The 25,000-nt window shown below is 44.2% G+C and overlaps 2 protein-coding genes across 5 annotated transcripts in view; one reads left to right on the forward strand and one right to left on the reverse strand.

The window, feature by feature from the left end:
- Positions 1 to 19,235, forward strand: part of LOC143299958 (uncharacterized) — a 22,037-nt gene extending 2,802 nt beyond the window's left edge. The window contains exons 2-6 of one of the 3 annotated variants that reach the window (XR_013057588.1): positions 3,175 to 3,321; positions 10,501 to 10,663; positions 13,261 to 13,324; positions 13,839 to 18,177; positions 18,274 to 19,235. Coding sequence is in view for 2 of the 3 variants with exons in the window: in XM_076613506.1 (XP_076469621.1) it covers positions 3,279 to 3,321; positions 10,501 to 10,663; positions 13,261 to 13,324; positions 13,839 to 16,475 (2,907 nt within the window). In the remaining variant the exon portion in view is untranslated. Of the gene's footprint in view, positions 1 to 3,174; positions 3,322 to 9,880; positions 10,111 to 10,500; positions 10,664 to 13,260; positions 13,325 to 13,838 lie in introns of those variants that run through there. The other 2 variants (XM_076613506.1, XM_076613507.1) reach the window with 2 other exon arrangements.
- A 4,206-nt stretch (positions 19,236 to 23,441) lies between these two features.
- Positions 23,442 to 25,000, reverse strand: part of LOC143299960 (ras-like GTP-binding protein RHO) — a 16,114-nt gene continuing 14,555 nt past the window's right edge. Inside the window, exons 2-3 of one of the 2 annotated variants that reach the window (XM_076613509.1) lie at positions 24,957 to 25,000; positions 23,442 to 23,974 (exon numbers count right to left, since the gene is read on the reverse strand). The exon at positions 24,957 to 25,000 is cut by the window's right edge and continues 154 nt beyond it. In XM_076613509.1, the coding sequence (XP_076469624.1) occupies positions 23,537 to 23,974; positions 24,957 to 25,000 (482 nt within the window). In that variant the 3' untranslated portion in view covers positions 23,442 to 23,536. The remainder of the gene's footprint in view (positions 23,975 to 24,956) is intronic. The other variant, XM_076613508.1, reaches the window with a different exon arrangement.

Consider the following 25,000-nt stretch of genomic DNA (forward strand, 5'->3'; position numbering starts at 1 on the left):
CTAGACCTTGGCTGGTGGTGTGGTGTGGGTGCTAGTTATTTGGATAAGACGATAAACCGAGAGGTCCCGTCTACACATCATGCATTTAGCGCACGTAAAAGAACCCACGGCTACAGAAAAGGGTTGTCCATGGCAGCAATTCGGAAAAAGAAGAAGTCCACTTTAATGGTAAAAAAAAAGAAAAGAAAGTAAACAGAAAAAAAGTAAGTAAACAGACTTTGAAATGAAATAAAAGGAAAAAAGGAAAAAGAGAAGAAGAAGAAGAAGAAAGAAGAAGAAGAAGAAGGAGAAGAAGAAGAAGAAGAAGAAGGAGGAGAAGAAGGAGGAGGAGGAGAAGAAGAAGAAGAAGAAGAAGGAGGAGGAGGAGGAGGAGAAGAAGAAGGTGGTGCTGCACAATGGCGACGCGCTCTCACCAGGGACAGCAGCCCGGATTTCACACAGAGAGGAATGTGTTGTGACAAAAAGTATTACAGCAATACAATACAATACAATACACTACACTACACTACACTACACTACACTACACTACAATACAATACAATCTAGTCGCGGCATTCATCACACATTCTTCCAACATCCATCATTACCTTCTGTCCCTCTTGTGACCAAAAAGTATTACCACTACAATACAATACAATACAACACAATACAATACAATACAATCTAGTCGCATTCATCACACATTCTTCCAACATCCATAGTACTTTCCCTCTTGTGACAAAAAAAGTATTACCACTGCAATACAATGCAATGCAATCTAGTCGCATTCATCATAGTCTTCCAACATCCACAATAGACTTTCCCTCTTGTGACAAAAAAGTATTACTACTGCAATACAATGCAATACAATCTTGTCTCATTCATCACACATTCTTCCAACATCCACATTATACTTTCCATCTCGTGACCAAAAACTATTTCCACTACAATACAATGCAGTACAATCTAGTCTCATTCATCACAGTCTTCCAACATCCACATTATACTTTCCCTCTTGTGACAAAAAAAAGTATTACCACTACAATACAATGCAATACAATCTTGTCTCATTCATCACACATTCTTCCAACATCCACATTAGACTTTCCCTCTTGTGACCAAAAGGTATTACCACTACAATACAATGCAATACAATCTAGTCGCATTCATCACACAGTCTTCCGACATCCACAATAGACTTTCCCTCTTGTGACCAAAAAAAAAAAAAAAAATATTACCACTACAATACAATGCAATACAATCTGGTCGCATTCATCAGTCTTCCAACATCCACATTATACTTTCCCTCTTGTGACCAAAAAGTATTACCACTACAATACAATGCAATACAATCTTGTCTCATTCATCACACATTCTTCCAACATCCACAATAGACTTTCCCTCTTGTGACCAAAAAGTATTACCACTACAATACAATGCAATACAATCTGGTCGTATTCATCACACATTCTTCTAACATCCACATTAGACTTTCCCTCTTGTGATCAAAAACTATTTCCACTACAATACAATGCAATACAATCTTGTCTCATTCATCACAGTCTTCCAACATCCACAATAGACTTTCCCTCTTGTGACAAAAAAAAGTATTACCACTACAATACAATGCAATACAATCTTGTCCCATTCATCACAGTATTCCAACATCCACAGTATACTTTCCCCTCTGTACGTCCATAGTTTGTCGACCCCAGCTTTCTGTCTACCTGTATATATATATATATAAGTGTTGCCTTTCCTCCAATTTTGTCAGAGTTTTTCATGCGTGTGAAAGGTGGGTGTGAAAGCGGTTTTGGTTTGTTTCCGCACAAGACTGAGTTAGCGCTACATAAAACGTCATCATCGTCATCATTTTCGTCTTCTTAGTAGTAGTAGTAGTAGTAGTGGTGATTGTTATTCTTATCATCATTATTATTGTTGTTGTTATTATAAGTAGCAGTCGTAGAAGTGGTAGTGGTAGTCGTCGTCAATCGTAGTAGTAGTAGTAGTAGTAGTAGTAGTAGTACAATGATGATTCCATTAAAGTTTTATTTCTATTTATCTATCTTATTCGTTATTCTTTAACACTTTAAAAAAAAAAACCCCTTCAGTGCCAGGGGGGAAACAGCAGAAAGTGGTGTTTCAGGTCATAAAACATTATCCAAAACAAATAAGCCCAAAACTGGAGAAAAATGGTCTGGAGATATACCACTCTAGACAAAGCGTGTGAATTTTCAGCCTTCCAGGGCGATTTCTCCTTTTCTGATTCAATTCAATTCAGTTCAAAATACTTTATTATCTGCTTTCAACCAAAAACAGAAAATTTTCTTTCGGCTCACTTAATATAAAATGCCCATCAGCAACAAAAAAAAAAAAAAAAAAGAAAAAAAAAAAAAAAAAAAAGAGACTGACACACCCTTCACTTATCACCATGCACACATCAATTATTATGTAAAAAGAAAAAAAACATGTGTCACTATGCACGTACGTAATACGTTTATGGCAGTCAAGGGGTTTTTAAAGTACCTGGCAGGTTGTCAAGGCCTTAACCAGGGCACTGGGTCTGCCCGTCGTTGGTCAAACATTTTGGTCAAACATCAGCTCCCTCTCCCTCCCCTTGCAACGCCTCCATCTTAAAAAACAGCAACCCCCCCCTCTCTCTCTCTCTCTCTATATATATATATATATATATCGATATATATATATATTATTCAAGGAGATGTGGTGTAGCTGAACAATAACTGATCAGCCAGGACGTTTTGAAGGACAGGACCTGAAACTAAATACATGCAGTTATCTCCCTTTGAAATCTTCCGTTCACAGTTTCAGTTTCAGTAGCTCAAGGAGGCGTCACTGCGTTCGGACAAATCCATATACGCTACACCACATCTGCCAATGCAGATGCCTGACCAGCAATACTCCTCCTTTCCGTTCGTTTTTTACTTAGGAAACTTTTATCCGCTGTCAAAACGCATCCGTGTGCATCACTCTGTGTGTGTGTGTGTGTGTGTGTGTGTGTGTGTGTGTGTGTGTGACTCTCTCGCCCATCTCTGTCTGTCTCTCTCTCTGTGTGCCTCTATCTCTGTCTTTGTCTCTCGAACGGTAAGTCGAAAAGGTTCCGTTTGTACTTGAGATCATATCTTTATACTTTTCACTGAAGCTCATTGTGTTCCCTGTAATGTGGTTTTTCCCCAGACGAGATCCGAATTGAATGAGAGAGACAGAGACAGAGACAGAGACAGAGACAGAGAGACAGAGAAACAGGAAGAAAGACAATTAGCTTTACTCAGCTGTTGGACATGGCGACATCGACAACGAAGCCTCCACAGTCTGTGGAAAATGGTCAGTTTTTTTATTTTTATTTATTATATTAAAAAAAATGATATTGTTGTTGTTATTGTTATTGTTGTTGCTGCTGTAGCTGATGTTTTCGTTGTTGTTGATGATATTGTTGTTGTTTTTTTCTGCTTTTGATTGTTGTTGTTGATATTGTTGTTTCTACTGCTTTCATTGTTGTTGTTGTTGTTGATATTGTTGTTTCTGCTGCTGTAGCTGATGTCGTTGTTGTTGTTGATATTGTTGTTGTTTTTTTCTGCTGTGATTGTTGTTGTTGTTGTTGTTGATATTGTTGGTTCTACTGCTTTCATTGTTGTTGTTGTTGTTGTTGATATTGTTGTTGTTTCTGCTGCTGTAGCTGATGTCGTTGTTGTTGTTGATATTGTTGTTTTTTCCTGCTTTGATTGTTTTTGTTGTTGTTGTTGTTGTTGATGTTGTTGTTTCTACTGCTTTCATTGTTGTTGTTGTTGATATTGTTGTTGTTTCTGCTGCTGTATCTGATGTCGTTATTGTTGTTGATATTGTTGTTGTTTTTCTGCTTTCATTGTTGTTGATGTTGTTGTTTCTACTGCTTTCATTGTTGTTGTTGTTGATATTGTTGTTTCTGCTGCTTTGATTTTGTTCTTGTTGTTGTTGTTGTTGATGATGATATTGTTGTTGGTGCTGCGGTAATTGTTGCTGATGCTGCTGTTGTTGAAGTGGTAGTAGTCGTTGTTGTTATTGATGCTGTTGAAAATTTGTGGAAAATGGTAAAGTTTTTGTTGTTGTTGTTGTTCTTGTTATTGTCATTGTTGTTGCAGCTGAAACTGATGATGATGTCGTTGTCGTTGTTGTTGTTGTTTTTGCTGCTTGGATTGTTGTTGTTGTTGCTAATATTTTTGTTTCTGTTGCTTTTATTGTTGTTGTTCTTGCTGATATTGTTATTGGTGCTGCGGTAATTGTTGCTGATGCTGTTGTTGTTGTTGTTGTTATAGTCATTGTTGTTGCAGCTGAAGCTGATGATGATGTTGTTGTTGTTGTTGCTGTTGCTGATATTGCTGTTTGTGCTGCTGTGGTTGTTGATGATGCTGTTGTTGAAGTGGTAGTAGTAGTAGTAGTAGTAGTAGTTGTTGTTGTTATTGATGATGCTGTTAGTCTCATTCCTACTGTTGTTGAAGCTGCTGATTTTGTTGTTATTGTTGTTATTGTTGTTATTGTTGGATTCCCTGTTGTTGTTGTTGTTGTGTGTGCGTGTGTGTGTGTGTGTGTGTGTGTGTGTGTGTGTGTGTGTGTGTGGAGAGAGAGAGAGAGAGAGAGTGAGAGAGAGAGAGAGAGAGCAAGAGCAAGAGCAAGAACAAGAACAAAAACTGTAATTATCTGGATCATTAGCATCGTAACGGGGAGAGAGAGAGAGAGAGAATGAGACAGAGAGAGTGAGAGAGACAGAGAGAGAAAACAAGAACAAGAACAAAACTTTAATCTCCAGGCCTCCGGCCCTTAAAAAGAGGTCAAAAGTACACAATATGGTGATCACGCAGCGACAACAAACTGTAAAATACGTACTAACTTAAACCCGTAGAACAAAATTGCTTCTTATGCACAATATGTTAAGAGAGAGAGAGAGAGAGAGAGAGAGAGAGAGAGAGAGAGAGAGAGAGAGAGAGAGAGAGAGAGAGAGAGAGATTCTTTTTAATTCAGTGGGGAAAAAAAAGAGAGTAAACTCGTTGGGCTTGTTTTCATCCCGCCCTCACAGAAATGGAAAATATAACTGATATAACGCCATGCAAAGACACAGAGGGGGTGGGGGTAGAGAGTGCGTGTGTGTGTGTGTGGGAGGGGGGGGGAGGGGAGTGCGCGGGGGTGGGGTGGGGGGGGGGGGCGCGGGGGGGGGGGGCGTGTGTGTGTGTGTGTGTGGGGGGGGGGAAGTGTAGTCTACAACATACAATACATTTGGTTATGTGTGTGTGTGTGTGTGTGTGTGTGTGTGTGTGTTCGGGGGACGGGGTGTGTGTGGTGGGGGATGGGGGGCGGGGGTGGGGCTTAGGGGTAGGGGAAGGGGCGTGACTGTGTTTGGTGTATATCTACATACTCACACTACGTAACAAGGAGTGGCACGGGTTTCCCCCCCCCCCCCCCCCTTCTTTAACCCATTAACTGCCGATTAAATGAGGTCAGTGTGGCCTGATTTTGAAGTGCAATCTGTACTCTTTTTCTCTTTTTTTTTTTTTTTTTTTTTCGTGTACTTCTTGATACTGGCACCACACTCTTCAGAATCCTCCCCTCCCTCTCCCTCTCCCTCTTCCACCGCCTGACCTTGAGTGGTTGTCTGAACGCTAGTGTGTGTGTGTGTGTGTGTGTGTGTGTGTGTGTGTGTGTGTGTGTGTGTGTGTGTGTGTGTGTGTTAAACAGACGTCAACACATGCTAACTGAATCCAAGCCGAGAAATACACACAAATAAATACATTTTTATGCCAAAAGCATGTTTGTTTGGCAATTTCTTTGATATTTCAGAAAGAGAGAGAGAGAGAGAGAGAGAGAGAGAGAGAGGCTGGTTGAAGAGAGAGTGAGACACGGAGAGAAAGAGACAGAGAGAGATATGGACAGAGAGAGGGGTGGGTGGTGGGGGGGTGGGGGGGGGGGCGGAGATTCAGAGAGGGACAGATGAGAGAGAGAGACAGAGACAGAGAGAGAGAGCCAGAGAGAGAGAGACAGAGAGATCTAGAGCGAGATAGTGAAAGAGAGTGAGAGAGAGACACAGACACATACAGAGAGAGAGACAGAGACAGAGACAGCCACAAAGCTATTTCGCTGTCTTTAACTCTCTCCATACGAACGGCAAAAGAGACAACGTAAACAGCGTTTCACCCCAGTTACCACCATCAAACTATTGCAAACGGAAGGCTCTTATACTGAAGAGGTGAATGTTGACAAAGAATACCACAAGTCTGCCGACGGAAGCTAAAGGTTGGGTCATTCAGACACCCACTGGACATCCGAGAGGTCTGTGTAGAGGAGAAGAGAGGACTGGCCGTACTGAGCGAGTTAAAACCTTTCAACGTGCCATTAATAAACTCAATCAAATGCATATGGATGTTTAGAATACTGTTAGTCTGACGCACGAGACACTCGCAAAACGAACATAGGCTACTTCACAATCTGTAGGCAAATTGCCCCGTAGGCAAAACACCCGTCTGTAGGCCAAACACCCGTCTGTAGGCAAAACACCAGTAGGCAAAACGTCCGTCTGTAGGCAAAACGCCCGTAGGCAAAACACACGTCTCTAGGCAAAACACACGTCTGTAGGCAAAACATTCGTAGGCAATACGCCCGAAGGCAAAACTCCCGTCTGTAGGCAAAACGCCCATCTGTAGGCAAAACGCCCGTTGGCAAAACACCCGTCTGTAGGCAAAACGTCCGTCCGTAGGCGTTTCCATTCTGTAGGCAAACGCACGTCTGTAAGCAAAACGCTCATAGGCAAATCGCCCGCCTGTAGGCAAAATGCCCGTCTGTAGGCAAAACGAAGGAAGAACGCCCGTCTGTAAGCAAAACGCCCGTAGGCAAAACAAAACACCCGTCTATAGGCAAAACACTCGTACGCCAAACACCCGTCTGTAGACAAAACACCCTTTCTGTGGTGCAAAACGCCCGTAGGCATAACAAAACGCCCATCTGTAGGCAAAATGCGCATTGGCAAAACGCCCGCATGTGGGCAAAACAAAACGCCTGTCTGTAGGCAAAACGCCCGTAGGCAAAGCGTGGCTCAGTATACACGGCATTAGGAGTCATGGGGTTAGTAATAAGGGTCACTCCTGTAGCTTGATATACATACATACATACACACACACACACACACACACACACACACACACGGATGACACGAAAGAAGATGAGTCAAACATGTCGGCTACTTCCACCACCCACTAGAGGGGGCCCGGGCCTAGAGGGGGGGGCGGGAGGTGGGGGGGGGGGGGGGGGGGAGGAGTGTGTAGCAGAAGCGAATGATAACCAACACACGTACGCGCAAGTGAAATCGCTTGTGTACAGTAAGTAGCCTGCGAGTAGCTTACCAAGAACATACTCGACTGTGCGTATATATGTCTCTGCCTCTGTCTTCTCCGTCTAACCTACACACACACACACACACACACACACACACACACACATATATCATTGATTAATAACCATAGTACGGTGCACAATGCACACAGACATGGCGTGTTCCCCATGTCCGGTGTCTCTCAGCGCCGACAGCCAGCTTCTTCCTTGTTAACCCCTTCGCTTCTCTGCCGCCGAACAGTGGTGACATGAAATAGAGATCACTGTGGCATACACCCTGGTGTTCGGCTTCAAGGCCTGACCAACGTGTTGGGTGTATGCGAATTAAAAAAAAAAAAAAATTCATTGATTTGTTGATTGATTGATATACCAACAGATAAATGAACGAACAGATTAATAAATAGATAAATGGATAAACAGATAGATGAATAGATAAATAAACGATTCGTTGATTGCTTCATATACTAATAGATAAATGAATGAACAGAATGATAAATGGATAAATGCATGAATAAATGAATTTTTTTAAAAGAAAAGAAAGATAAATGAATGAATAACTAACTAAATAAATAAATAAAAAGCAGTGTTATTTCAGTGAAGGGAAGGCGGTGGCCCAGCAGTCATTTCCCCCTAACTACAACGCAAGAGTCCACAGAATCGAGTCCCATACACACACTGGAAATTTGACTAACCCCTCCTCAAGACCTTAATTTAAATGGTGTCAGTGTCTGGTGCGTACGTCGTTCGGAACAGATCAGTGACAGACCGACGGGAGAACCCCGTGTGCAACATGCACTTAGCGCACGTAAAAGAACCCACGGGAACTAAAGGGTTGTCACTGGCAAAGTTCTGTAGAAAAAAAAAATTCCACTTTGATAGTGTCGAAAAGTGTGCTTACACTTGCAGACAGTTGAGAAGAAGAAGAAGAAGAAGAAGAAGAAGAAGAAGAAGAAGAAGAAGATGAAGAAGAAGAAGAAGAAGAAGAAGAAGGAGAAGAAGAAGAAGAAGAAGAAGAAGAAGAAGAAGAAGAAGAAGAAGAAGAAGAAGAAGAAGGAATATTGGGGTGCCGATGCGTGTGGCGTCTTAATCTTCCCCGGGGAAAGCACCCCACATTTCACACAGAGAAATCTGTTCTGACAAAAAAAAATAGGTCAAACAATACAATACAATACGATGCGATGCGATGCGAGTGATAAGAAACTGTAGACAGAGCTGGACAGGACAAGCTTTTCAGAGAAGAAGCTCCACCTCAGTCAAGTGTTTCGGCCCTTAATTAACTCCTTACACTCTAAGAGGGGCGGGCCGCACTCAGGTCATGACTCCTGGATGCCCTTGTATTGCCGCAATACGATGCGATGCGATGCGCTGCGATGCGATGATATACTATTCGACACAATGTGATGCAGATACGACGTCACGCAAAACGATACAACACAACACGATACGGCACAACACAGCACAGCACAGCAAAGCACAGCAAAGCACAACACAGAACAGCACAGCACAACGCGATACGACAAACACAACACAACGCAACACAGCACAGCACAGTACAGCACAGCACGACACAGCACAAGACGATACAGCACAGCACAACAAACACAGCACAGCACAATACGGCACAGCACAACAAGCACAACACAACACAGCACAGCACAACACAGCACAGCATAATACAGCACAGCACGACACAGCACAAGACGATACAGCACAGCACAGCACAACAAACACAGCACAGCACAACACAACACAGCACAACACAATACAGCACAGCACAGCACAACACAGCACAGCACAGCACAGCACAGCACAACAAACACAGCACAGCACAACACAACACAGCACAACACAATACAGCACAGCACAGCACAACACAGCACAACACAACACAGCACGGCACAGCACAGCACAGCACAGCACAGCACAACAAACACAGCACAGCACAACACAACACAGCACAACACAATACAGCACAGCACAATACAACACAGCACAGCATAATACAGCACAGCACAGCACAGCACAGCACAATACGACAAACAACGCAACACAGCACAGTACAGCACAACACAGCACCGACGACACAACACAAGACGACACAGCACAGCACAACACGATACAGCACAGCACAGCACAGCCCTTCACTGACAAGCAGACAAGTTGGCAGAAGTCAAAGAGTTAAGTGACAAAAGTCCTTCGATCTGGGACACTTCAACTTAAAGCAAATCTTGTTGATGAAGGCGCGTGGTGATTTTGTTCTATCCCGAGATGTGTGTGTGTGTGTGTGTGTGTGTGTGTGTGTGTGTGTGTGTGTGCTTGTGAGTGTGTGTGTGTGTGTGTGTGTGTGTGTGTGTGTGTGCTTGTGTGTGTGTGTGTGTGTGTGTGTGTGTGTGTGTGTGTGTGTGCGCGCGCGCGCGCGCGCGCGCGTGCGTGTTAGCACGTGGTGCATTGTTATATTGACCCAAGCTCTTGTTATTTGTTCAGTTTTGAACGAGGAAATCTATCGAATGAAGATCCTGTTTTCGGTCAAGGGTGGGAGCGCGAAGGCTAATTCCTTCCACAACAACGTTTTCTCTTCTTGTGACAACCCGAAACTTCACTCGCAGCTGAAGACGCTTTTTGTATATGTCAGGACATTTTTGCGCAGCTTTTTCAGACTTACCCGTGCCTTTGCATAAGCATACACTGGAGTCAAATCCCTTGCTTCTTTGTTAAAAATTCTTCTTTTTTTTTTATCCGTTGTTTTAACAAGCGAGGCTGGTAAGTAAACTTCTTACTTTATTTCCACTCACATTTGACAAAAAAAAAAAAAAGAAAAAAAAAAGAAGTTCCACTTTTTTTTTCAATTGTTCTCGGCATGTTTCGAAACGTTCAGAAAATAAGAAGTAAGCTTTTTCGTGTGTGTGTGTGTGTGTGTGTGTGTGTGTGTGTGCTCTTTCACTGATTTGTAACATAGATGATGAAATGCGCATGCGTGAGTGTGCTTTCAAACCGTTTGAGACAGGTACTCATACATCTTCTACAAGCACACACGCACACATCCACCCACCCACCACCCACACACACACACACACCCGCCCCTCCACACAAGCTGTTGAAAAACACCATCATATCATTGTTGTTGTTATTTCAAGTGGATTTTTCGTTCAGGGTCACTGGATTCAGATCCGGGACAGGATGACGGTGGGGGTGGTGATGACGCAATGCACGATGACACACTTCCTTACGTCATCGGTGGAGTGACGATTGTTTGCATCATCGCTGCGGTGGTTGTGGCCATTATTCTGTGCAGAAAGGCTCGTCCGTGTCAACAGTACGTTGATGTTTATTTTCAGTTTATTATGTTTTGTGTTTTTGTCTATCTTTCTGTCTGTCTACCGGTAATCCTGCAGTTTAGAATACTAAACTCAGGGGGCCGTTCAAATGAAAAAATAGAGGTTGTTTTAGACTGACCTTGATGCGCTGAGTCGAATGCAACCCTCAGCTAAGCTCTACGGCCACTCCTTGTCAATGAAACAGAGACATAATAAATAGTAAACTCAGTCGGTCACTTCCCGAGCAACTATCGGCGAGCCATTTTGATTGCTGGTGACGTGGTGTTTACGTCATCAACTTCTGTGTGTTTTCAGTAGAAACTGAAAGTAGAAATCTGTGGGTTTAACTCTTTCCATACGAACGGCGAAAGAGACGACGTTAACAGCGTTTCACCCCAGTTACCATCATCAAAATATTGCAAGGGGAAGACTCTTATACTGAAGACGTGAATGTTGACAAAGAATACCACAATTCTGACGACGGAAGCTAAAGGTTGGGTCATTGAGACACCCACTGGACATCCGAGGGGTCTGTGTAGAGGAGAAGAGAGGACTGGCCGTACTGAGTGAGTTAAGACGGACAGCGAGAGAGAGTGGTCTTAGAGCTTAGCTGAGGGTTGCATTCGACTCAGCGCATCGAAGTCAGTCTAAAACACCTTCTACTTTTTTCATTTTAACGGCCCCTGAGTTTAGTATTCTAAACTGCAAGCTTACCCTGTCTATCTTTATTTCTCTATTTATTTGTCTATTTATTTATTTATTTATCTTTTATCAAATGTTACACATCTGTCCGGGTGTGTATGTGTGCGTGCCTGAAATCTGCTTGAATAGCACAGGAAACGAATGATGAGCGCCCAGTGGCAGCCGTCAGTCGGCTTTTACCCAGGGTTGCAAATGACGCCGTGTTTGTAAAGCGCTTCGTGACTGGTCTCCGACCGAGGATATAATAAGCGTTTTGAAGTATCCATATCATCATCATCATCAGTTATGTATTTATTTATTTATTTATTCATTCATTTATATGTTGCTTTTTGTTTGTATCCGCATGGTTATATATATATTCCGTATTGTAAACCATACATCGTTCGCCTCTCACCAATGCGAGCGCGTACGCGAACGCGAACGCGCTCACACACACACACACACACACACACACACACACTGAGGAAAATGATAATAATTATTCTCTGTATCTCTTGTCTCAGTCGCTGTCACTATCAGTCTCTCTCTCTCTATCTCATTCTCTCTCAGTCTCTCTGTCTGTCTCTCTCTGTCTCTGTCGGTCTCCCTATCTCTAACCTATGTTTCTCTGTTTTCTGCCTCTCTGTCTTGTCTGTCTTGCCTCTCTCTCTCTTTCTTTCTGTGTCTGTCTGATCTGTTTGTCACTATCCACATCCACTTATCTTATTTCAATGTCTTTTCAGGGCGAGGGCTGCATCTTAAAAATTAAAAAAAAAAAAAAAAAAAAAAAAAAAAAAAGAAAGAAAGAAAGGAAGAAAAAAAAAGAACAGCATGTACATTGGTTATCATTTCCTCCCCGTTAATAAAGGTTTTGTCATGTCTTGTCCCTCTGTCTCCCTCTTCCTTTCTCTCTCTGAACATGCCTCTCTCTTTCTGTCACCTAGTCTTGTCTGTCTCAGTGTCGCGTTCACAAATCTCTCCTATCTTCTGTGTGCGTGCTTGCGTGCGTGCGTGCGTGCGTGTGTGTGTGTGTGTGTGTGTGTGTGTGTGTGTGTGTGTGTGTGTGTGTGTGTGAGCGCGTTCGTTGGTGAGAGGCGAAGTATGGTTTACAATACGGAAGTGGAAAGTAGTCCGAACTTTCGCGGAGTTTGACTTGATTGTTACAAATGTGTTTCTTGGTTGTTGATGTTGATAGTGTTAATAATGTTGTTATCACACACACGCACACACGCAAGCACGCACACACGCACGCACACACACACACTCACCACACACGCACGCACACACGCACGCGCGCGCGCGCACACACACACACACACACAAGTCTTGATCAAGTGGTAACGCGAATGCCTAGGAAGCGAGAGAATCTAAGACCACTGGTTCGAATCCCACAGTCGTCACAGATAATTTTCTCCCCCTCCACTAGACCTTGAGTGTTGGTCCAGACGATAGTCATTCGAATGAGACAATAAACAGAAGTCCCCTTGTGCAGTATGTACTCAGCGCACGTTAAAGAACCCTCGACAACAACAACAACAACAACAAAAAGGGTTGTCTCCGGCAAAAATTCTTTAGAAACCCCCCCCCCCACTCTCCTGGGGAGAGCAACCTGAACTTCTGCCAGGGAAATCTGCTATGACAAAAAGAGTAAAACAATACATATACAGATCTATATATGATACGTATCGGACTTGCTTTGATGTGACTCCAGTTGAGTGTGATTCTTTTTGTTATACATGCCGTGTGCCAAATTATACTGTTGTTTTGTTGTTGTTGTTGTTGTTGTTGCTTGAATCTGTATGTATCACAGACTTCACCACAGGCTCAATAATTTCCCTTACTGAGATTACTAATAAAGGTTGTTTTGATTTTGATTGTGGTTCTGATAGACAATGCACACCGCACTGTGTTGCAGGTCAAGATTTCACGTGCAAAGGACCCGAAGAAAGTGTGTCGTCCCAGGCTGTGACGGAATAGAGGTACGGTAGACGCACGATGATTGGTCAATGTGACACTAGTTTCTCATACATTAGCGTCGTCGTAATCGTCGTCGTCATCATCATCATCATCATCGTTGTCGTCATTAGTCATCATCAACATCATCATTATCGTCATCGTAGTCATCATCAACATCGTCATCATTACAGGTAGAAATACAGAATGACACACAGACAGACAGACAGACAGGCGGGTAGGTAAGTAGATAATGATAATGACAATGCAGGTGATGGTGATAATAATATATGAAAGATGATGGCAACTGTTGATGATTATAATTATTATGACAGACACAAACACATGCATACACATGCACGCACGCACGCACGCACGCATTACATGTATACACAAGCACACACGTACACAAATGCGCGCGCACACGCACGCACACACACACACACACACACACAAATATATATATATATAGATAGATAGATAGATAGATACACGTGCGCCCTTGTCTGTACATGTGCATGTGTTCGTGTATGTTCCAAGAGAGGAGACGCAGCCACAAAGACTGGGGCAGGCAGGAACAGAAGAGGACAGCGGAACAACAACAGGAGTAGAACCGACCCTGAGAACACCACCACCACCACCACCACCACCACTGACGCTCCCCCTTCCTCTGGCACTCCCCACCCCTCTCCTCCTCCTACCCCTGCAGCAGCCGTCAGCAGGACTGTCGCCGCCGCCGCCGCCGCTGTGGACTCTGCGACCCCGGACATCATCACCGCTCACCACGACCACGACTCGGACCCGCTGTACGAAGTGGTCAGTGAGGAGAGACAATCCGCCGCGCACGTGACTCCCAATACCACCACTACCACGACCCACGTGACTTCCGCTACCACCACCCACGTGACTTCCGCCACCGACCACGTGACTCCCACCACTCACGTGATTCCAGGCAACAACAACAACAACAACAACAACAACAACAACAACACCAATCAATCGCGAGACACCGAGACCAGCCGCGGAGAAGTTGGGGACGAAGTAGGGAGCAGCAAGTTTGGGATCGGAAGCGGCAGTAGCGGCGGCGGCGGCACCGAGGCAGTTGACGACGACGACAACAAGAACGACCCCAGCTCCAACTACGACCACCTTGGGCAGTTCAGCAAGAGCGCGATGAGGCCGCCGCCTCCTCAGTTTCCACGGACATACAATCAAAATGAGGATCTCCGTCAAGACCGTGGTGGTGGTGGTGGTAGTGGTGGTGGTAGTGGTAGAAGTAGCAGTAGCAGAAGCACTCCCCGGCCCTTGCTTTTACCCAAACCACGAGTTGTCGAGTACAGCGGTGACGGCTACGTCTCTGTCCGAATCGCAGAAGACGAAGAAAAAGAGGAAAAGGATAAGACGAACAACAGCAACAACAACAGAACTCCAGAGGACGTCCAGGTCCGGAGTGCGCCGGACACGGACACAGACACAGACGCGGACGGGCTGCACGTGCACGTGCCGTTGCTCCGCACAGCGGACAGCCTGGGAACGGCGCTGGACAAGCTGTCCCTGCAGAACTGCGTTGGGGGGAAGAGAACAGGAGAAGGAGGAGCAGCAGGAGGAGGCCCCCTGATGTGTAAGCTGGTGGTGGTGGGGGTGGTGGAGGAGGGGGAGAGGGGCCGGGTGGTGGAGCGGCCAGCTGGGGGTGACTGCTGCAGCTCGCTGTTCCTTCTGGACCCCGGCACAACGACGACGACAACAACCACTGACTGTGGACCCCAGAACGTTGCGGAACAGCAGCAGCGAGCGACAACAGGTGAGGCGTTCAGAGAAAGTCTGTACGACTACGGTCGAGGTTTGAGGCATGAACGCTCCACAGGAATGCTGAAGCAGGAATTCACCACAGGAATGCGGAAGCAGGAACACGCAACAGGAATGCCCAAGCAGAAACCGTTCACCATCAAGACCCCAGGACACCAGCAACGAGAGGAAATCCGTCGAAGTAAGAGAGTGCTCACTTTACCGTCCCCTCCTCCTCCTCCGCCTCCTTCTTCTCCCCAACATCATCCACTATCTGACATCGGCGGAGCCCGCAGAGCGACTCTTCAACCTCCAGGGCGACGCCACTCCCTCCATCAGCTTCAACAGCCTGACTGCCCCAGGAACATGCCCCGTCGGCTCAGTGGTCACAACAGCTCCACGCTGCAGCGGCAGACCACGGGGGATTCGAACATGGCCTCTCTGCCGACCCTTCCTTCGATACAAGACAGGCTTTCTTTGTCCTCCGAACAGGTGGACTACACACGGTCTTTCTCCTCCCCGCAGTCCTCCCAGACTAGCAAGCCGACCCCACCGCAGGAGCGAAGAAAGTTGGATGCTTTCTCGCTGGAGGTTCTGGTTCAGCGAGAAATGCGGGCTCTTGGGTTCCTGGACCAGGGCGAGGCGGGCGGCAACCCTGACCGGAGACGAAGAGACGCGACTCGACCGACAGAGCCCCCACCGCCACCACCACCACAACCACGACCACGAGCGTCACGGCGACCCGTTCTGCAGAAGTCCTTGACCCTGAGCGTGATCACCCCGCCGTCGAGGAACGAGTACTTCATTCTAGAACCGCGGTCCGACGGTTCCGAACACGACAGCTCCGACAGCGGCGACGATTGGGATTCACCCGTTTTCCACCGCCACGCCCCTACCACCCCACCACCAAAACCCCCACCCCAGGCTTTTAAACCCGCTCCTCGGGGAGGGTCCCGTCCTCCTGAAGGGGTGGCTGATCCGAACGGAAGACCTCAGCAAAGTCAGCGGAAACCAGTTTCCGTGGCGGGCATGCCTCTCCGCATGCCCGCCCGCCCGCCGCCCCGGGGCATGGGCCACACCCGCAGCAGGAGCGAGACACCGCTGCTCCAGACGGGCAAGGGTCGGGAGGGAGATGGGGGCAGGGGGAGGTGGGGGGAGGAGGAGCAGGGGCCTGTCATCGTGTCGCTGAGGAAGTTCAGGTCCTTGGAAACGGAGGGGAGGCCTGCATCCCAGCCTACTGGTCAGCAGCAGCAACAGCAGCAGCAGCAGCAGCAACAACAGAAGCAGCAGCAACAACAACAGCAGCAGCAGCAGAAGCAACAACAGCAACAACAACAAAAGCCGCGTCCGCCCTTCAGGCAAAGGATCAAGTCAGAACCAGGCTGTTCGTAGAAACCTCCGCACCCACTCACACAGTGATACCACACACACACGGACTCGCTAGTTCTCAGTTCAGATAACAGGGTGGTTGTCTTTCGGTCTCAAAAGGAAGATGACTATGACAGTGCAGCTATATCTTCACAGCACAGCGCAGCACAGCACAGTAAGCACAGCACAGCACAATACCTTACAAAACATCATGGTTGTCCCTCGGTCTGAAAAGGAAGATGACGTCACAGTGTAGAGCTATCTGTACGAAAACACAGGAGTGGCTCTGCAGGCCCAAGTCAGGGTTTCCATAGTCGTCAGCACACAGGGCACAGGAAGTCTGCTGATACTGTAAGGGGCAGACACTGCTCTATGGAAACGTTCTTTAGCTGTGAGCCTTCAACACTGAACGAATATTCCGGTTATTCTTAACAGATTTTATGCGCACCATCTCTCTGTTATCAGCTACCAAGGAACTTGAGTGGACGAACGATTGCAGAAAAAAACCCACTTGTTTTAATCGTGTCTGTTCACATCGCAAGCTGAAGTTTGCATTGATGAAAGGGAGCCCTCGGTGGATGACATTCAAAGATATGTGGGTAGCTGTTTCACAAGGATGAACTGGAAAGAAACAATTTGGGTTCGATTTTACATTTGTGCATGTTGGAAAAAAAACACCCAACAACCCACGTCATGTCTTAAACACGGAATAAATTATGTAAGTAGCTTTATTAACACAACTATTATTGTGTTGTAAAAAAAGGCATAAGTCGTATGCCTTGCATTGTTTTGCGTTGCATTGTATTGTCATAAATTCTTTTATTCTCTGTGTTTAGTTGGGGCTGTTCTCCACTGTTCCCTACAGTGCAGAGCCACCCCAGCCAAGAGTTCATCTTCTGTCTTTCCGTGTATCGGCTTCCTTTCAGTGTGGAATTATTTCCTGCAGGGTTTTCACTTGGACCACTCTCTTTCTATTGCACTGTATAGTACAGTATTGTATTGTATTGCAGTCTTGCATTGTGTTATATTACTTTTTCACAACAGATAATCTGTTTGAAATTCGGGCTGCTCTTTCCGTGGAGAGCGCGTCGCTACGATGCAGCGCTATCCATATTTTATTTATTTATTTATTTATTTTGTCTGTTGCAGTGCGTGGGTTCTTAGTGGGAGGGGGAGCAAAGTACATGGTGCATAAAGGACGCTCATTTTATCGCCTTATTCTTAATGTTTGCTATTTACTATGGTTTTAAATCGCCTGTAGTCTGTGAGTATGGTAACAATCACAATGAAATGCTAAAAAAAGGGAGCAATAAATGGAAAAAAAAGAAAAAAAAGAAAAGGACCCCCCCCCCAAAAAAAAAACAAACCAACCAACCTATCATTCTGAACCTGCACGCATTGTTTTATGATTGCTAATTGCTCTTTGATATAGCTTAAACGTTCATATATTTCATTTTGCTGCTTATTGACCTGAAATATGTATAATAAAAAGAAAAGTTATCAGATGTGTAAATATAATTTCATGTAAAAACGCTGATATATATGTGTCAGTTATAGTTCTGTTTGATCTCTTTGAATACTGAAGCACGACCATGTCTCTTAAAGTGTATAAATATTCTGTGTTTGTATTGTGAACAGTGCACGCGACCACATGTGACTTTCCCTCAAGGGACAGTACAGTTGACGTGATTTATCCGAAAGACTAGCACCAAGGCCACCACTCAAGGTCCAGTGTCTTTAAAGAGGTGAGAAACAAATCCTGGTTCTTGCTAGAATCGAACCTGGGACCCTCGTTTCTCTGTAAAGTGTTCTACTCACTGAGCTACCCCCATGCAATTAGCAAGGATAAATCAGAACGCTTTATGCAGTGTTAAAAAAAAAAGACAAAAAAGAAAAAGAAAGACCACTTGCGAAATTGCAGTTTTCTTCTCGGGAGAATAGTGAACTGATGCTGAATCTTTATCAAACAACCGTGTATGTATGCAGCCGGTATAATAAGCATTACTCATAATAACCAGACCAGCTTTCATGCAAGTGAACTTTTTTTTTTCACAAATGAAAACACACAGCTATCGTTTATGAACTGCACGAATAACTGTCAATATTTTTTTTGACTGCAATGACGCATTGTTCAAGCTGTTCATAGTGCACGCGTGTCTGAACCAGCCGTCGGTGTATACAATGAAAGGACAGTGGTGACCATTACGTCTGGAAAAGCTAAATTATCGTGTGGTGTTTTAACATTTTATGAAAACATACCTGCTTTTATGGTTCTTAATTTTGTTTTAGTCTGTATTGACAGTTTTTTTGTACGTGTTGTTTGGTGGTGGGTGTTTTTTTTTTTTTTAACCAAAAGTAAATACAGTAATTGTGCATGTTTTAAAAAGCGATGATGAACAATGTGTTTTTTGTATCCAATCTGCTGTGTGTGTGTGGTTTATTTTATACCAAAGTTTGAATTGAGTGATGTGCTGATGAATATACAATATGATGTATGTGTACAAAGTGGTGATAAATGTTTTTAATGATGTATATAAACAATGATGAAGAACATACAACTGTTTGTTCAAAGAAGTCTTTGAAAGCCATGTGCTCTGAGTTGACATTTCCAGTATTAGGCACATGTGCCTTCTGCTCGTAAGTTAGTAAGTGAATGTATGAGAGTAAAATGTGTGTGTGTGTGTGTGTGTGTGTGTGTGTGTAGGCATGCGAGAGACAAAGCAGCAGCTCTGCACGACTACACACACTCACACACACACACACACACACAACCTTGCTTATAATTTTTAAAACAACAACAACAACAAAAAAAACAAACAAAAACACACACACACAAAAACACATTTTTGTACACTTGATTATAATCTTTATATCAAATATGAAAATCGTACAAAAACACAAGCTGGTTAATAACCATTCACGACTTTTTTTGTTGTTGCAAATGCACAGGTAACACACACAACAAAATACGACACACAAAAGACCCATCCATAAGGCTTTTTGATATGTCTTCTCTTAAAAGAAGCGGAAAAGGCCACCACATACACACATACACAAACAAATGCTCACACACAAAAAAGTGCAGAAAAACTCGTTCTTTTACAACCCCCAAAAAACATGAAACGTCGGAATGATTGTTATTTTGTTGTTGTAAAAGGCGGTATTTGTTACGGGAAAAGCATGTGTACTAGTAGGCAGAAATGTGAGCAGACGACCTATGTGCTAATACCGAAAGAATTGTTTGAAAAACTAACATGCAAAACAGTAAACGTAACAAAATTCAAGCCAGCAGCTTTTCAAATACTGTGTGCTGTCATTTTCAAACGTGTTTGTCTTTGGTATGTCTGTGAGCGCAAGTTTGTGAGAGTGTCTTTATATTTGTGCATGCGTGGTCTATGTTGCTTACGTATGTGCTTGCGCTCGTAATTACGTCCTTCTGTTAACACTGATGGTGTTTCGATGTTGTTTTTTCACATGACAAAGATGAAAGAAGAAAAACAAAACAAAAAAAACACACCCAACAACAACCGTTTTCAGACTGTGTGTTATATGTAAAAAGCTGACCAGGAAAATACAAATATCATACAAAACAAACTAAGCCAAAGTGGTTGTTAAAAAAAACAAAATGTCACACAACCTTTTACGGACAACAAAAGGGCAGTGACCACATATCCACTGTCGCCGGGGCTCGGCATGATATATGATAGGAAGGCGGGGGCCTAGTCCTCCCCTTCCGCCGTCTGAACCTTCCCCGACAGAATTCAGGCACCCATTCGCACAGGTCTGGACAGACTGCGGAAAATCAGAGTAGAGTGCCTTTCCCAAGGACACAAACACCATGCCGAAACGGCGCATCGAACCCTGATCACTGGTGAACACTAAATTTGAAGTCTGACTGATTCCGTCATGGCGCCTCCAAAGTGGAGGTACTACTAAATTAAAAAAAAAAAAAAGTGTTACAGGCCAGAAAAACCGGAAGAGGACGAGGAAGAAGACAAACAAGCAGCTCAAAGACAAAGACAAAACCCTCAAGCAAAACTTTAAACTTGCAATGTCCATGAGCTGCCTCATGACTGCATTGAGTGTGGTGTGTAGATTATCACAGTGAACATGTACATTCATTCTTCTGTTCTGTGGGCATCAAAGGCTTAAAACCAGGTGGACTTTACACGCAGACGGACAGACAGACAGAAGAAACAACACCACCACAAACTACATTTTAGTCATTCCCTTTGAAGAGGAACACACACACACACACACACACACACACACCATACTCAACAACATGACAAATGTCTTGGGAGTGACGGTGAAGAGAGGAGACAACACAGACGAACGCAAAGCAGCTCATAATTCAGTTACATTAAAAAAGATACTAAAAATCGGCCTGTTAAATGTCAACACCGAGAAGAAAACCAAACACACACACAACGCCCACACACCCCTAAAAAAATCGATAATACTTTCCACTCACCAAACCGATGTTATCTAATACTCATTTATTATAATAATGAAAATTAAAAAAAAGCAATGCTATACATAAAACAAATACACAAAAGAAAAAAAATACAACTCTGAAAAAACAACAACAATGAAACAAGCAAGCTTAGAACAGAATAATAAAACACTTGCACACCAATCGGATAATGACTGCAGTCCTGAAAAGGCGTGAAACTCACAAGAAGAAGGGTATAGTTTCAATCTTTCCGGCCATCCCACTAACATTCTCTTGCATTCAGTTTTCATTCCCAAGACTTACTTCCCTGCTGAACTGACAAAGAACAAACTTTTTCCCTGAATCAAAATATAAAACGTCAAAGTAAAAGCGTTTAAATTATTAAGAAAAAAAAGAGACCCCCCACCCCCAAAAGTTTTATTCATAATCATGATCTCTGACTAAAAAAAAAAAAAAAAAGAGCAAAATATAAGGAAAAACAATAACTTCCCAACAAATTCACATTCTACATGATCTTTATTGTAGAGGTTATCTGTGTTGCATAAATGGATTGATGGAGACAGAGAGAGAGAGACAGAGTGTGTGTGTATTGCCTGCGAAATAAAAACAAAAAAAATATGAACAGCATTCACTGGTACTAGGAAGAATAATAGCAATAATACTGAAAGATTTTTGTGTGTGAAATGGTAGTCTTGCAAAACAATCAATAAAAAAAACCCCAACAACACACACACACAAAACAATATAAAAAAAAACAACTGCAGAATATTTGATACAGAAAAAAATATAGACTGCAACACAGAATAAATCGTCTACAAAAAAAACACACACAAAAAAACAGCAAAAAAAAAAAAAGAAAAAAAAAGAATTGCAAACCTAAACAAAAAAATGGGAAAAAAGATAAAAGAATTGGGCAAAGTTTGTGCGAGAATAGGTGGTGACATTATTTCTCCAATATGTGAAGCTATCTTCTGTAGCCTAGATTTAGAACAAGACATCAGTATTATTTGTTTCATTCTAACAACAAACAATCAACGGTCCATACAAACGTGTTCATCATAAAGGGCAGATAAAAAAAATACTGCAGCACGGGAGGGAAGGGGGTGGGTGGGGGGTTCACAGAGGAAGGGATATAATGACTGAACAAGGAATCTTGTCAAAACAAGGGTTTTAATCATGAAACGTTGATGTTGTGTCCACGTTTCCCCCCATCTTCCCCACCCATCTCTCCTCCCTCACACACACACACACTCTCTCTCTCTCTCCTTACATACACGCACCCCCCCCCCCCCTCTTTCTCTCAAACACGCCATGTATCTGACGAATTCAAAGGAAGACCACGAGAGAATCAGTTTATTTCCCTCCCACCTCCACCGCCACCTCTTCCCCTCCCTCCTCCCCCGGATAAACTGGTTTATTCATCAAGCTAACCGCACTCTCACTCACGCCCCCAAAACACACACACACACACACATGCACAATGCTCCGAAAAAAGAAAAAAACAACAAGGTATGAATTGGAACCAGGCACAGACAGTGAGAAACCGCATCACATTAACCAACCACACCTGTGTAAATGATGGGACAGAGTCATTAGTTGGGCATATTATAGAACAGGCACAATTCTCCCTCTTTCTCACCCCTCCCTCACCTCTTCATGACACCATCCCTACACACGCCCCCCCACCACCCCACCCAGCCCCAAAACACTCAAAAAAATTAAATTCTCCCCACCTTCTCTCTGTGATTCAGACCCTCCCTCCCTCTCCCTCTTTTTAAGATCACAGCACACGGCACATCATCAGCTTAGTTCTTAACATGGTAAGGGTTGTTAGTTGGGGGCCTCTCTCTCCATCTCTCTCTCTTTTTTTTTTTTTGCTCAACACATTTCCCCCACCTCTTTCATTCTTTCTCTCATATCAGGGTAAAGTTGTGTAAAGTTAGGTAAAAAAATAAAAATAAAAAATCAACCGTGTCCCTAAGAATCAAGACCTCTTTTCTCCCCTTCTCTCCCTCCATCTCTGTTCCTGTTAATCTCTAATCTGCTGACCAAACAACCCACCCATTACTCTCCCCGCCCACACACCCCTTCCAAAAAAAAAAGGTAAAGGCTAACGGTCCAATCAATAGCCTTTTAGGGCCTGTGTCCAGGGCAAGGCATAGGAAGGCGGGGCCCAATCCTCTTCTCCCCCCATAATTCCAAAAACTAAAACAAAAAAGTAAAAAACTTACCTAAAAACCCAAAGAAAAACAACAACAACCCTATGTAACAAACAAAAAAAACAAAACAAACAAAAACAACAACAAACCCATCAAAGACATCGGTCATGATGAAATCAAAGCAATCCTCCCCATCCGTCCCTCCCCTCCCATGTCAAACCCCACCAAATCCCAACCGAACCAAACCCCCCACCCACACCCCCATCCCCCCAAAAAAACAACAAAAACAACCCAAATCAAAACCACCCAATCCAACCCCAATCAGTGTAAAAAAAAAAAAAAAAAAAAAAAAAAAAAAATCGAGTCAAAGTCAGAAAGTCAACCCCACCCACCCCCATAAAAAAATCCAATCCAATCAACTCCATCACCAGCTAACAATCCACCGACACCATCCACACCCACCCACGTCATCACAGCAGGCTGCACTTGACCTTCTTGCCCGAGCCGCCAGGCTTCTTGCTCTTCTTCAGCGCCTCGCGCGTGGCCGTCTCGAACACCTCGCGCACCCCTTCCTTCGTCTTGGCCGAGCACTCCACGTAGGCGGCGGCCCCTATGCGCTCGGCCATAGCCTTGCCCTCCTCCGCGCGCACCGGGGACTGCTTCATGCGCTCCAGCTCCAGGATGGTGGCGCGGTCGTTGCGGAGGTCCTTCTTGTTGCCCACCAGGATGATGGGCACGTTCGGGCAGAAGTGGCGCACCTCGGGGTTCCACTTCTCCGGGATGTTCTCCAGGCTGTCCGGGCTGTCCACCGCGAAGCACATGAGGATCACGTGCGTGTCCGGGTAGGACAGGGGCCGCAGGCGGTCGTAGTCCTCCTGACCTGCCGTGTCCCACAGGGCCAGCTCCACCTGAGACAGAGAGGGAGGGAGGGAGGGGGTTACATAGTGCTTATTTCGTCGGGCGCATGTGTATTTATGTAGTGCTTATTTCGTCGGGCGCATGTGTATTTATGAAGTGCTTATTTCGTCGGGTGCATGTGTATTTATGAAGTGCTTATTTCGTCGGGAACATGTGTATTTATGAAGTGCTTATTTCGTCAGGTGCACGTGTACTGCTTATTTTGTCGGGAGCATGTGTATTTATGTAGTGCTAATTTCGTCCGGCGCATGTATAGTGCTTATTTCGTCGGGAGCATGTGTATTTGTGTCATGCTAATTTCGCTGGGAGTATGTATTGTTTATAATGTGCTCATTTAGTCGAGCGCGTATGTTGTCATACAGTGCTTGTTATATCGGGCGCATGTGTTGTGCTTATTTCGTCAGGCACATGTTTAGTTTTGTAGTGCTTTGTTCGTCGTGCTCATGTTTAGTTATACAGTGCTTATTTCGTCGGACGCGTGTTTAGTTATATAGTGCTTAATTCCTCAGCCGCGTGTTTAGTTACACAGTGCTAATTTCAAAGGTCCTATTTATAGTTATATAATGCGTACTTCTTTAAGCGTGTATATACTTCTTAACAATAGTTCTCACTGTATTGATCATCCATACACCACACTCCCATCCAACATATACACATCACCACCACACCCACCCACACAGTGACCTCCCACCACCACACCCTAATTCCCGACATCTAAAATAATAATAATAATAATAATAATAATGATAATAATGGTGATGAAATTACTAATAGTAGTAAAATGATACAACTACTACTACTATTGAATATATTTATACAGCGCTGAATGGTCTGCAAAGACAAGTCAAAGCTCAGTTACACACCAAGAGTCATTCACACGAATGCATAATAACTCTAATTCTGTGAGATGAAAAACATCTCTCTCTCTCTCTCTTTCCCTCTCTCTCCACACACACACACACACACACAAACCTGTTTGCTGTCCACTTCAATGTCGGCCACGTAGTTCTCGAAGA

The sequence above is a fragment of the Babylonia areolata genome, chromosome 25 (assembly GCF_041734735.1).
Source record: "Babylonia areolata isolate BAREFJ2019XMU chromosome 25, ASM4173473v1, whole genome shotgun sequence".
Lineage (NCBI taxonomy): Eukaryota > Metazoa > Mollusca > Gastropoda > Neogastropoda > Buccinidae > Babylonia > Babylonia areolata.